The sequence below is a fragment of the Microchirus variegatus genome, assembly GCF_963457635.1.
Source record: "Microchirus variegatus genome assembly, chromosome: 14".
Lineage (NCBI taxonomy): Eukaryota > Metazoa > Chordata > Actinopteri > Pleuronectiformes > Soleidae > Microchirus > Microchirus variegatus.
The window spans coordinates 18,132,127-18,145,530 of NC_139815.1; the positions used below are offsets into that span (position 1 = coordinate 18,132,127).

The window sequence follows — 13,404 nt, forward strand, 5'->3', positions numbered from 1 at the left end:
CTCCTAACTAGTGTTGGGACGATATTATGCATTGTGATAAAAAGCATTTACAAAAAAAATCTGTTTTGATGTAGTTCCATCATCAGGTTAATAGTGAAGGGGTTTAATAACCTTTCTTTCATCCTTTATCATGACAATCATGACATAAAATGTTCATATCATACCAATACCAACTGTAAGGTAATGTGACAGGATGTGGTTTTAAAATATCTGGCAAATGTCTGTAATTCTAGTATGCCTTTCAACTCTTTTCTTTCCACAGCTTAAAAATTATGTATATATATATATTTTTTTTTTTGGTTTTTACATATGACGATAAACAACTAGTTATGCCCCCTTTACCCTCACCCAGATCCTAGAGGCTGTCAGGCCTGGTAATTATAGGGACTGCTAGTAAACCAGGCACATCCATGACTACTTTTAGTGAACAGTCACACCCATCCCTGGAATTCCTGGAAGTGAACATTACTGGTTTGGCTGCGATGAAATGCCTACTGTAATTATGTGGCCTTTAATTGTGCTCTGTTAACACCGTCAGATTGGGATGAGCTGTGACCAGGGACTGAAATGAGTCGCTTGTTTGTGGATTTGAGGCTTGTTGGATTCAGTGGGAATAGTTTGTTTTGTTATAAAGTTTAAGTTTTTCATCATTTCATTCCGCCGCAATCACGGGAAAACAAAAGAGTGAAAAAGGCAAAGTACCTTTGCCCCGTTTTTGGTTTTTGTCTTCTTTCCTGGCTAGGCTTTTTCATTTTCTATATCATCATGGATAAAACAAGCCATCATACTGTGTTACAAAGAGCAAAACCATTAACAGTTTGCAAATAATTCACTGAAAATGAATTTCCAGTTCTCTTTTTCCCCACGATAGTGATGCAGAGAGGAGTGAAAGTGGCACTCAATGTAAACAAACTAAACACAATAAAAAGTAGGTGTCTGTTTTTAGGTTTTTGTTCCATTTATTAGAAATGGAACAGACAGATTAATAGTAATCTATTAATCTGTCTAGCAGTTTTTGGCTTTTCCTGTTTCACGTGCCATGTCTGAAATGAACATCTCGCCTTGTGTTGTAAAGATATAATTGCAGCTTAAATTGAATTCTTTGTTGACACCAATTAGCTACCATGTTTTTATCATATTAGTTGTAGAAGGAGGCACTAAAACAAAAAGAAAAAAAGTATTCTAGTATATTTTTGTACAATATCAATAGCAAAACAGTTGGTACAATAATAACTGATTGCTTCAATCTTCATTCAGGGTTGACATTCGACTGATTTGGAAGTCATTTTTGGCCATATGGGCCAGTTGCGATTGGTCAAATACATTTGTTAACGACACATGTATTCAGTACCTGGTGACCCAGCTCCACCCAGTCCAGCAGGTAATCGTAAAAGTAAAAAAAAAAAAATCAGTGCAGAACATCCGGGCCTTGAAACCTGGTTGTAATACGTTGTCCAAGATTTTTAAAGGCTGTGAGTGAGTCACACAGCCAACCAGGCCAGGCTGCCACAAGGTGAATGGCAATCTTATACTCTGCCTCCTTCACCCTTTCCATCGAATTCCAGGGATATTTCTGTCTTCCCACGCCAAATAAACACACTAACACAAAGACTTAGGAATGTAGACAACTCCTTCTGATCTTCACTCTGTCTGTGCCTCTCTCTCTCTCTCTCTCTCTCTCCCTCTCTCTCTCTCTCTCTTAGTCAACAACATGTGGAAAACAAGACAAGATTCACTATGAAGAAGTGGAGCTTTATTCCGTGTTTCCCACCAATCATGTAGACCAGTGGTTTTCAAACTTTTTTTTTTTACCCAGGGCTCACCAAAGGCTAAGCCAAGGATGCACCTGTAGGCAAATCCATGTAAAACAGCCTCTTTAACCGATGCAATCACTCTTCTCACTATGAAAATGTTTAGTTGTAATTACTGGTGCCAAATCAAATTTGACAATCACTATGCTTTACACATTAAGACACAGATTTAAATGACACAAGAAATCTCATTATATCATGAATACAATACACCTATGAGTTTTCAAAAATGTATTTATTTTTTAAAGGAAAGAAACATCTCAAACCTACAGGAACCAGTGCAACTTCAGTTACACTCTCTCCGTTCAAATAGCCTGGAGTAAAAATTTTAAATGTGACTGCTTGATAATCTGAAAATTATTCGTCAACTGTTAACCAAAAAGCTTAAAATGGTTCATGTAGACGATGTGAGTTTTGCAGCAGAAAAGCAGGATGTCTTAATGTCTCAACACACATGAACAGCTGTGGTGATCTTTCTCTCTCCCTCCTTCTCTCTCACTAACCAATCTGCTGAGCCAACAAGTGCAAAAGATGTATATGTGTAAATGTTGTGGCAAACCGCTGTGCAAGGGAATCCTATTATTTCCATCTTAGAGCAAAAATGGTAGCAGCTCTACAGGTATTATACCCTGGTAGTGTCCGTGCGGTGTAAATTACTCTATGTAGAAATACTTATGGTTTTGAAATGTTGTATGTAGGGTTTGGTGATGAAGAAAAATGTCACTTCTCTTTACTGAAGTGAAATGTAAAGAGAGGAAAAGGTTATTTTGTTTTAAATATTGTTTTGTGATTTATTTTTGTGAGTTGAGCTGAACATGACAACTGTAGCACATTCTGCAAATGACTTTAGGTGGATTAAATGGATTTAGGGTTGGTAACAAGGGTCAATTACTTTTATCGGCGGTTTAAATCCATTATTTTCCACTGTGCGTAATTGCCCCGTGTCTTTGGTAATAAAGTCGGCGATTGCGTGTGCGATATCAGCGTTTTTGTCATTGACAGAGAAGATGCTATGGTCTGCTGTTCTGGTGCAGATATCACATTAGCTTTAAAGGGAGGGCTACCAGTGAATGTATCTCGTTTCACATACTACTTACATACTAAGTAACTGCACATGTACCCCTTTTACCTATTTGGAAACCACCACTCTTGACAATCGGATATAATATTTGGACTGTATGCTGTCATATCAATCAGTGAGCACAATTAAATTAGATATATCATCACAGGAACTACAGAACATTTTTGTATTGGTGTGAAAACAACCGGCAGCAGAATCTTCACACCCTATGACAACGTCATTTTATTGAACATCAGCCAGGTAGAGAAGCATGTCACGGTTTTCATCACAAACAGGAAATATGTTCTGCTCATGCTTCATCTGTGTAAGTGTTTTTCCCTCTGACCACACTGTAATTATCAACAGGATGCTTCAGACCACACAGTCCCTGTGGGACACCTTCATACGCTTAAAAGTGCAGAGGGAGGAGGAGGAAATTCAGAACACCTTTTGATATTCTTGTCAGATGCTGTGCACAAACTACAGCTCTTTACGTACTGAGCAGTTGGTGCAAGATGTGAACACTGTCTGTACTTGTTTATTTTGACAGGAAAGTGACACCTTGTGTATTTTTTCCCTCTAATAACTATTAAATGATTTAACTCTCAAAGAGACCCAATGAGGCTGCCTGAGTCATCAAATAGGCATCTGCACAAATACTTTCCACCAGCCACTGAAAACAATACAATGTCTTCCATCTTGTTCAGTAACCAAAGCCATTTTCTTCATCAATGTGCTGTGAGTGGTTTTTAAAGCCCATTTCTGAAATCTCTTCTTATCATTAACATATGTTTGGTTACAAATTTGGAAGTTTCGGTAAAAGATAATATACTTAGTGAACTATTTAAAAAGTTGTATCTAATTAGTCGAATAATTGTCTAATAATCGCATACGGGCTATGTCGTCGTTCAGTCAGTCCGTTGCTCCTGCAGAAAATATGCGAGTATTCTATATTTGTCGGATGATGGAGCACAACAGCATGAGCAGGACAGGAAGCCAAATACTGATACAACATCAAGTGTCTGTTTTTTCCAGAATAAAAGCCCCCCATGTTGACGCCATATCGTATTTTACCAGAGAGATTAATTAAATGCTAATGAATCTAGACTGTGTTCAATACGCTAAAATACGCTAAGGTAGGTTATAAGTGAGCGAAAGCAGACAACTCTAAAACTCTACCAACTATAACAACTAAAGTTTAACAGATAACCTGTTGGGCTCTTGGCTCCGAAAGTGATAGATTACACAGGTTAAAAGTGTTAGAATGTAAGCGTATAGACGGGAGTACAACAGTGATCGAGCTCACGAAATCAAGAGATGTAACAGGATCGCAGCGGAGAGTCAATGATGTACTCACTCTTTGTTGCTCAAAGCTTTGTGACCCGTCTGTTTGTCAGGATGGAACGATTGGCAGGTTTTGACGTCTCGTATCTGAACCTGAAAGTACTGCTCAGTCATGAATGGAGTGAATGAATGGGGATCCTTGTCTTAGTAATGAGAATCAGCCTGCAGACACACACCACTGACTGACTGATCTTCTGAATGACTGATGCACTGACTGAACCTTAACACTGACAGACTGTCTGCTCGTAACAGAGCATGCTTTGTATCAGACGGGAAACACTGAAATATTGTTGTGTTTTCTGTCCATTATCAACTTATTTTTCAGTTTGATGACTGTGTTGGTGGCGTTTCCCTGTGAGTACTGGATCACACTGTGTCTGGTGTAGAGTTTGGACACTTGAGTAATGCAGTCAGCCACTGTCAACAAATAGTAAAAAAGGGAAACAAATATTTTAAGTTTCGAGTGTCTCATATTGTGTATATATGCAGAGAAAACGTAAATGTTTTGCCTGCAAAAAGAATACAGTGTGAAGAGCAGCTAAATGCTAATAAACATGGTCCTGTTGATTTTGTCGGTGGTGAAGGAAGGCCAATGTCTGAATCTCCAGTGCTCTCGACTGAATCATTGCCTGTCGTGCAGTTGAACAGACGATCGAGTGCGACTGAATTTCTGTATGGCTTTTCATGCCACACGGGTTCTGGAGTAAATTAGTTGAGGAACAACAAACAGATATTTTCCTGCCAATCAGACAGTGACTGGTGTGGGTTTCCCAGCTGACATTCCTGCTGGGCTGGTATTTTTGTTTCTCTGGTAACGGGGTATTGGCTTCTCGACCCACTGGAGCGATCTGTATCACCGAGCAATGACAGAATGGAAAAGATGAATTGCTTGAGTACGTCATTTAATGACTTTGTGAAGCCATGAAGTTTCTCATACCCCTGATTGACTAACGGCTACACAGGAATTAATAACTTCCTGTTTATACATATATTGATTTAAATTCATACAATTGCATTAAATGTCCTAAGTAATAATAACATGCTAATGAATCACATGTGGCCCACTATTACTTATTGAGCTCCATACAGTCTCTGTTTATGGTAGTTTTTGTTTTCTGGCTCTCCCAGCTGGCACACACCACTGTGTGTTTGTGTAAGACACTACCTTCTCCATTCTTACTCTTTCTCAGTCCTTAAATTCATCATGTCCTTCCCCTGTTTTTTTTCTTTAAACATCATCCATCCATACTACCATTCAATCCTTCCACGTGACCCTGATTTTCTACTTTTTGCTTATAATCCTTCACCTCCTCCTCTGGTGCTGTGACCCTATTTTAAGCTGGGGACTATTATGTAGCAAGCTTTCAGTGAAATGCTCATGTACTGTACATGTTGTATCACGCCATCCACCTCTGTCCACCGTATAGTGGTCAGTCAGGAAATGAAGAAGCTTTGAACTACTACCTCCAGAGCGACGCAATCTCCAGTCAGAGATGATCTCCCCTTGCTCTCGACAGTACGTCACAAAAATGTTACCTTTCCAAGGTCCCATCAACTCCATGCATAGGTCGGAGGGTAATATGGAGTCAGGAGGGGTAGCAGAGAAAGAACATTCTGTACCAGAGATTTGCACTGGTTTTCTCCTGCTGAGCACAAACTGAGCTAGAATGTCTGAACGTTCTGATTGGCTTCTGTTTCAGGTGGAAGGTCATCACATGGTCACTGCCGGTTGATGAATGTTGTATGAAGGCTGTGGATGGGTGTCTGGATTAGGAGACACTTACTACTGTAATTACACACACACAGTTACTGCATTAGATTGTGTTTGCAGTTAGTGACACACTGATGCCAGCCTATACCAGTGTTGACTATTGGTCTGATACCATGGTGTTCTTTTCTCTTTCTCTCATGTTAGCATGACTTCACATTTCACATGGACACAAACGGAGAGTAAAGCAGACCCTGCACAACTGAAAATAACTCCAAGTCTCAGCTCTCAAATTTAATGATGGACAAATGTCAAGCCCAACATGAAGACCAGGCTCATTTTATTATTTTAAACACACTGCCACTCATCCAGCTGCTGCTGAGCCAGCAAAGACTGCATTTTTTTCCTAAACTTCATTTCTGATTTGGTGATATGTGAAACGGAAAGAAAACCCATCGTACTGAAATTGCATTCTTAATGAATTAATGAACATAACACAATATAATAATAGTAATTGTTTTAATCAAGTAAATGCTGGGCTGTCACTTCGCCCTAAAATCAAGCTCAAACAAATTTATAATGACCCTTATTTTTGGACAACAACCTTGGTGGCAGCTAATGTGGATCTGATTAGTAACGAATAAAGGGTGCGCAGCACTCAGTAGTGTAGTACAGTGTAATAACACTCCCGTAACCAGAGATCACTGACACCAGGAGGAAGCTCTGGCTGCTTTTAACTAAAATGTAATAATGATCTGTTACATCTTCTTTGTTAAAAATGCTCCACATTACTAATAATAGTTACCCGAAACCTAAGTCTGTCAACCTGATTGGGAGATCGAGTTTGGCTGTCTTTTTTGTTTACATTACCTGCGGCTGAGAACTCTGAGCCAGCCTATAGGTTATTATTGGGTATTCAGTGCACACTGCACACTCTCCACAAAAAAATGGGGGGGGGGGGGTTGGTGCTTTAGAGAGAGGAGTCTCTCTCTATATCTTAAAGCAGAAAACCTTGTGATGGACCTAGTGTGTCCCAAAATGCTGTTCAAGAAACCTTTTGTTTTGTGCGAGAGCTGCAATGATTGGTTAATTAGTGAAGTATTTTCCTGTACAGCGAGCTGCTTGCACACAGCTGTGAAGACTATGTTTCCCATAAACACACTTCCTTTTGGTGCTGAGCTCTGAGGTAGAGAAGTAAAAGATCAACCAGATGGTTGGAAACTTTCTGTTGTGTCTCAGGCCCTGGGAATGACTCTAATTTGACATCTGTTTTTTGGAGGTTTTTCTTCAAAGGCCCTTACAGTTGGTGTGTGTGGCTCTTTCAGCACCCATTCATCCATTTTGAATACTGTACTGAAACAAGAACAGGCTTCCTGAATGATGAGGACTAAAAATGTTGATTCTGAAGTCATTCCGGGTGAAACGGTGAAATATGCTATTGTTACTACAGTAGCAGTAGGCATCGCCTTTGGTCTGGTGTATCTATTTGACAGAGCTAATAGGGGCAACATGCTGAAACATGTGTCTGTGTTTTTATCTGTCAACATCCTGTAAACAACACATAATTTCCTGTAACTTAACTTTGCCTGGTCGGTTTCTCTTTAAACACAGCCCTATGGTTAACCTAAGCAGATGACATAATCTAAATTACAGTCTTTATTCTTGTTTTTCCCCCAAGATATCCATGCTCCTTTTGTTTGTGCCCTACAGACGACACATTAGTAACACACACCAATGACTTCAAGCTGGGGTTTTTCGAGTTATTCCATAGTGGTCAATTGTTTCTTTGGCAGATAATGTGAACACTTTGAAGGTTCTGTGGATAAGCACATTTGTCAGTCAAGCTTTAGTCTAGCTTAAGTCAAGCTTTACCTTTTTCCTGCATTTGCATGTTTATGCTTCTTTTCCTTATTTCCTTCCTTCCTTCCTTCCCTCCTTCCTTCCTTCCTTCCTCTCTTCCCCATGACTGTAATTGGAATGTGCTAAACCAAACTTATATTGTTGATATTTCCTACGAGTGTCAGTTAAGTTCATGGAGGCCAACACTGGTGCCAAAAATGGCATTATTAACCTTCCCACTCTCACAATGCGTGTAACTTGGTAAAAATATCAAATTTTCCCATTCCAGTTTTCTGTTGCTCTCTGTCTCCTTCATATTTGATAACAATTCACCTACTACAAAGACCAAATCAACAGTGAGGTCCAGCTCTGTTCCGTACGTGGGTCAGTCCAGTGTTTTCCTGCAGTAGCTCCCAATCAGATTTTCCTCTCATCGGTTACAGTATCCTCTTATTTAGAGGGACACCACAGCAACTAGCGAGTTATTTGAAGCACTGCATATTGGAAAACCTGGACAGTAGATGCCATTGTCGGCGTGGATCTGGGATGAGCCTCACAGTACTACTGGGCTCAACACCAACAACTGAGTAGAACAAAAGCTTCGACTTGCTGTTTGCTACATTTGGATTTGTTGGCCGCATTAACATTTCTGAGACAAAAGAAACACATACAGAGTTGTTGTTTGGATATGAAGCAGTCTGAACTCGTCCCTGTGAGTGCCTGTTTTTGTTTAGTGTTTTAAGAGCTCTATTCTGGGCAGGTTCACATGTGTTTACACATTCTTTGTCAGTCATTCTCCAGTAAATTTGAATCATTTGTTCAGGACTGTAGCCAGTAGCATCCTGCCAGAGGCTAAATCAAGCTGATATTTCACTGTTTGCGATTATTTCTCATGCTGGTAGTCAAGTGCTGCTTTACAGTGTGGGAACAATTGTGTTATTGGCTATTAGAAATGTTCAAAAGTGAGCGCATGTTCATGCAGGTTGTCAGTGTTACCCTGAAAAACAAATGTACAACATCAGTATTGTTATAGATCTGGCTATTTGTTGACATTTTTGTATTTGTGGTTTATGACATCCAAGAAGATGAAAAAGAGACCATTGCAACTTTCTTGGTGGTCTTGTTTTGTCAAGTCAACAATCCAAACCTCCAAAGTTCCAATGTAAAATATATTTTCTCAAGAATGATAAATCAACAATGAAAAAAACAAACTCAGCGACTGATTTTCAACCTATTTTAATCAATTTATGGAATCGTCCATCATTTGCGCAGTATCATGCAAGAACTGTGTCCTAGTTCTCGGTGTTGACACTTTGTTGTGAGGAATGGGTCATGAGTATTCAATTATTTGCTTGATTAAAAGAAAAGTGAATCTCTTACTGTCAGCATTCATAATGTATTAAAACAAACTTCATGTGTGTTTGCAGAAGTAATGAAATTCAAGCCGCTCCTATAAGCTGCTCCTATAAGCTTATTAACATGCTGTAGATTCCCAAGAGGTGATGACATTTCTAGGATCTTTAAATGCTAATTAAACACCGTGAACCTCGCATTATATTCAGTAGAAGTTAAGAATATTCTGCAAATAACACCATTGATATTCAAATCGCATTTTGGGAGAAGAAATACCCATCCGCAGAAGGTGTAATATCTCTGAGGTGCATTCTGTGGGTAAGCAGTGGATCAGTCCCTTCTGCTACAGCATGCATCTATGCTGACATACCAAATTGAAAAAACTATCGGACCTAAAGCATTAAACATTATTGAAGACCATTGATAATTTTTGATAGGGAAGCTTAATCGTTGTATTCTGTACAATTGTAGTATGTATCAGATTACTGGATATTCTAACAAAAGTACACAAATGGGATCACAGGCATACGGTATATGTGTGTTTTTGTTCATGTCAGTAAATCATTTTCCCTGTTTCTGTCTCCCTGCCAGAATGCCCCGAGAAGTGTGAACGAAAAGTGTGCACAGCAGAGGGCGAGTGCTGCCACCCTCAGTGTCTAGGCAGCTGCACAGTTCCTGATAGTGACACAGCATGTGCCGCATGTGTGCATTACTACCATCAAGGGCGCTGTGTGGCTGACTGCCCTCCTGGAACCTACAAGTTTGAGGGCTGGCGCTGCATCGGTGCTGATCTATGCTCCAAGTTCCACCTCCCCGAATATTACAGCTTTATCATCCACGATGGAGAGTGTATGCCAGAATGCCCATCTGGGTACACACGCACTGCACCCAACAGGTGAGATACATTCTACACAGAGCTAGGCTGAGAAAGGGCTATTGGGTGGAAGCACTTCTATTGTTTACCTGACATGTTGTGTGTTCGATTCCCTGCTTCACTAGTTTACATTCCAATGTGTAATACGCTTAACCCCTGAACGGGTATGAAAGATGAATGATAGTAATTGCACTATAGTGCAACGCAGCTTTGAGTGGTCATCAAGACTAGAAAAGTGCTATATAAATACTGACCATTTACCATTTACATCAATACCAGTCCCACATCAGCAACTGGTTTTAATATCAAAGTCTCATTAAGGCAAGAACAGAGTACAATACAACAGCTGCAATTAAAGGCCATGAGTTTATAGCGTAGACGTTTCTGGTTAAACCTTGGAGACTCTCCCAGAAAGCATTTAGCTGTTCCTGTAAAACCATTGACACAAACTGTGTCGGGGACAGAAATGAAAAATAAAAGGTCATGGTAGAGCTGAAGGACTCCGGTTTAACAATGTGTGCTTGTGAGATGACTTTGTGCACATTAACCATATCCTGTCTCTTACATCTATGTCTGTCTGTCTGTCTGTCGCCAGTATGTACTGTACAGCCTGCGATGGTCTGTGTGATAAAGTATGTGAAGAGAAGGTCATCGACAACATGGATGCTGCTCAGTCTCTCAAAGGCTGCACTGTTATCAAAGGCAACCTGCATATCAACATCCGCAGAGGCCGTAAGTACTGCAGTGAACCACAACAACACAGCAATAACACCGATCCTAACATTTCTACTGCAGCCTGTGTTAGTTAATGGAGGGCAGATAAGTTTATCTTTACTTCGCCATATCCTGCATGTTTTTTTGGCTAATCTCTTATAACGACCTGTTAGTTGCATGCCTTCATTGAACCACATGAATTATGTCATCAAAAGGAGTCGACTTTTGTCTGAGAACATCAGCAAAATGGAGATTTGAGGAATAGTTGACAACTATGGATGTTTTTGAGTGGCTGATGATATTTAAAAAGCAGGGTGCCAATGACCCATGTATAATAAAGATATTGTATTATCTTTTTATATTTAGAAAAAACTATAACTATCTCAGTGCTGGTCATTAGTTAGTGTGCTTTCATACCTAACTTGTTCTGAAACCGGGGGGTGTTTCTCCCCTAGATTGGTTTTAATGGAATTGTGTGAGCACAGCAATCGCATGTCGTAGTGGCACAAATCAATTGGGCTGAGCTTGGTTGCAATCGCTCCACGGAGCGGTTCGTGTATACAATCTATCACCATCCAGAAAAAGGCAAATTTCCCAAAAACATCTGACCAATCACAAAACTGTTTACAAGCATGTAGCATCGAGGGTATGTCGAGTCCAGACTGCAGTGTGAAAACAAATCACTAAGGTTAAGTGCAATGTTGTGACATATTACTCCCTGAATCGGAATGAAATACAGATATAATAGCACCCTGAGATTATTTGATCTATACTATAAACTGCATAACTGGAAAAATCCAGTTTAAGGACTAAGTGGGAAATGAACAAATGAGCCAAATAAGTAGAAAACAAATAGATTAGGTAATTCAGGTAAGAAGTTACTTATTAATTATTTAACCGTATAAGTGTTCTGCAAAACATATCTCTAAAATGCTTTCACACTTTCAATAACCTTTACACAGCATGGCATTATTTAATCAAGATTTACTGTTCAGTCAATAATTACTTGATGACCCTAAGTGAGGCAATACAAAATGACTCGATAATAAATAGAGAATAAAAAATAAAAGAGAATAATTGCATAAATGGACTGAAACGATACTTGGAATAATTTGCACTAACTGAAGTTAATCTGTATTTAGACAACATGGGGGCAGAGCTGGAGAGTTTCACAGGTTTAATCCAGAGGGTGACGGGCTACGTGAAGATCAGCCACTCTCACACTCTGAGCTCCCTGGCCTTCCTCCGCAGTCTCAGATACATCGATGGAGAAAACCTTCCGGAGGAGTAAGAGACACACAAATCACGCATTTGTATGGTATTTTACTCTATGAGCACATACAGACATACAATCACAGTTTTAGCCCCTAATGGCAGTTCTTCTCACTAATCTATACTCTTAAAGAGGATTCTCCTGAAAAGTTGTTTACTCTCGTAACAAGCACTTCATACCACTATCAGTGTTTGTGTTCTAATTTTGCTGGTCAAGGTCAACACTGAAAGTTTGCTTTGACTCTGAGGTGGGCGCCTGGAATGAAGACAGACTTGCATGTTTTGAAATGTTAATTGTGATAAAGTATCTAAAACTGAGAGAATCTTGTTTTAATTTGAAAAGTAAATCAAGAGACTGAAGCTAACCGCGTATTCTGCCCCCCCCCCCCCCCTTTTTTTTATTTATAAGACCTAGACTGCAGCATAACTTGCAACAGTCCAAGGAAAGGTTTTCTCAGGGTCATGGAGTGGCCTTCACTCCCTCAATCGTCTGCTTCTCCTTGAGCTCACAGGAATCTTACTATCCCAAGGCACAGATTACTGTCATTCCCGGATGTCTGGGTGTTACCCACTGACTCATAAAAACTCTCCTCTCCTGTAATTATTAGAGAAATAGTTAAAGACAAACTCATATCTCCTCTGGCTTCAGCTTGTCTTGAATACCCACATAACCTGAAGCAAAAACACTACACGGTGAATGTAAAAAAGATGTGTTGCTGACTATCATTCGTTCATCCTTCCTTTCTCTGCCCTCTAGCATGTACGCCTTCTCAGCATTCGACAACCAGCAGCTACAATATCTTTGGGACTGGAAACAGCACAATCTCACCATCAAAACAGGAAAGCTGTTCTTCAGAGCCAACCCAAAGCTCTGCATGTCTGAGATCCGCAGCATGTGGGAAAAAACGGGCATCCAGGGCCACTTTGATGAGAGCGATTTCCGAAACAATGGAGACCGAGCGAGCTGTAAGGGTCAAATGAGCTTCAGTGTTAAAACCAAACAAGTATCTGAATGCCTATATCTAGTACATGTGCAGGAGGTACTGTAGTTTCATCACAGCCAGTAAAAGCCTCCAGCCTGATCTTGCTCTGCACCACCATGTGTCTGTATTTACTGCATTACTTTGTCAACAAGACTAATTCCTGCACATTTTAAGAGAAACATATTGAAGTACTTTGATGTTAACTCTGCTCTGCTTCCTGCCAGGTGAAAGTACGATCCTTAAGTTTAAGTCCAACAGCACCAGCAACACAAGGATCAAACTGACCTGGCAACGGTACCGGCCCCCGGACTATAGAGACCTCATCAGTTTTATTGTTTACTACAAGGAGGCGTAAGTACTACAGTATCCCCAACCATTAGCTGTGACAGGAATAGAAAATCAGTTTTCCTAGCTTTATTATACTTAACAATAGATAAAAAAATATA

The 13,404-nt window shown here is 39.9% G+C and overlaps 1 protein-coding gene across 1 annotated transcript in view; it reads left to right on the forward strand.

Annotated features, from left to right (window-relative positions):
* Positions 1–13,404, forward strand: part of igf1rb (insulin-like growth factor 1b receptor) — a gene marked incomplete at both ends in the record, with an annotated part of 35,898 nt that overhangs the window by 11,628 nt on the left and 10,866 nt on the right. The window contains 5 exons of the mRNA XM_083900642.1: positions 9,707–10,010; positions 10,585–10,721; positions 11,846–11,990; positions 12,733–12,941; positions 13,183–13,309. Of these exons, the coding sequence (XP_083756768.1) occupies positions 9,707–10,010; positions 10,585–10,721; positions 11,846–11,990; positions 12,733–12,941; positions 13,183–13,309 (922 nt within the window). The remainder of the gene's footprint in view (positions 1–9,706; positions 10,011–10,584; positions 10,722–11,845; positions 11,991–12,732; positions 12,942–13,182; positions 13,310–13,404) is intronic.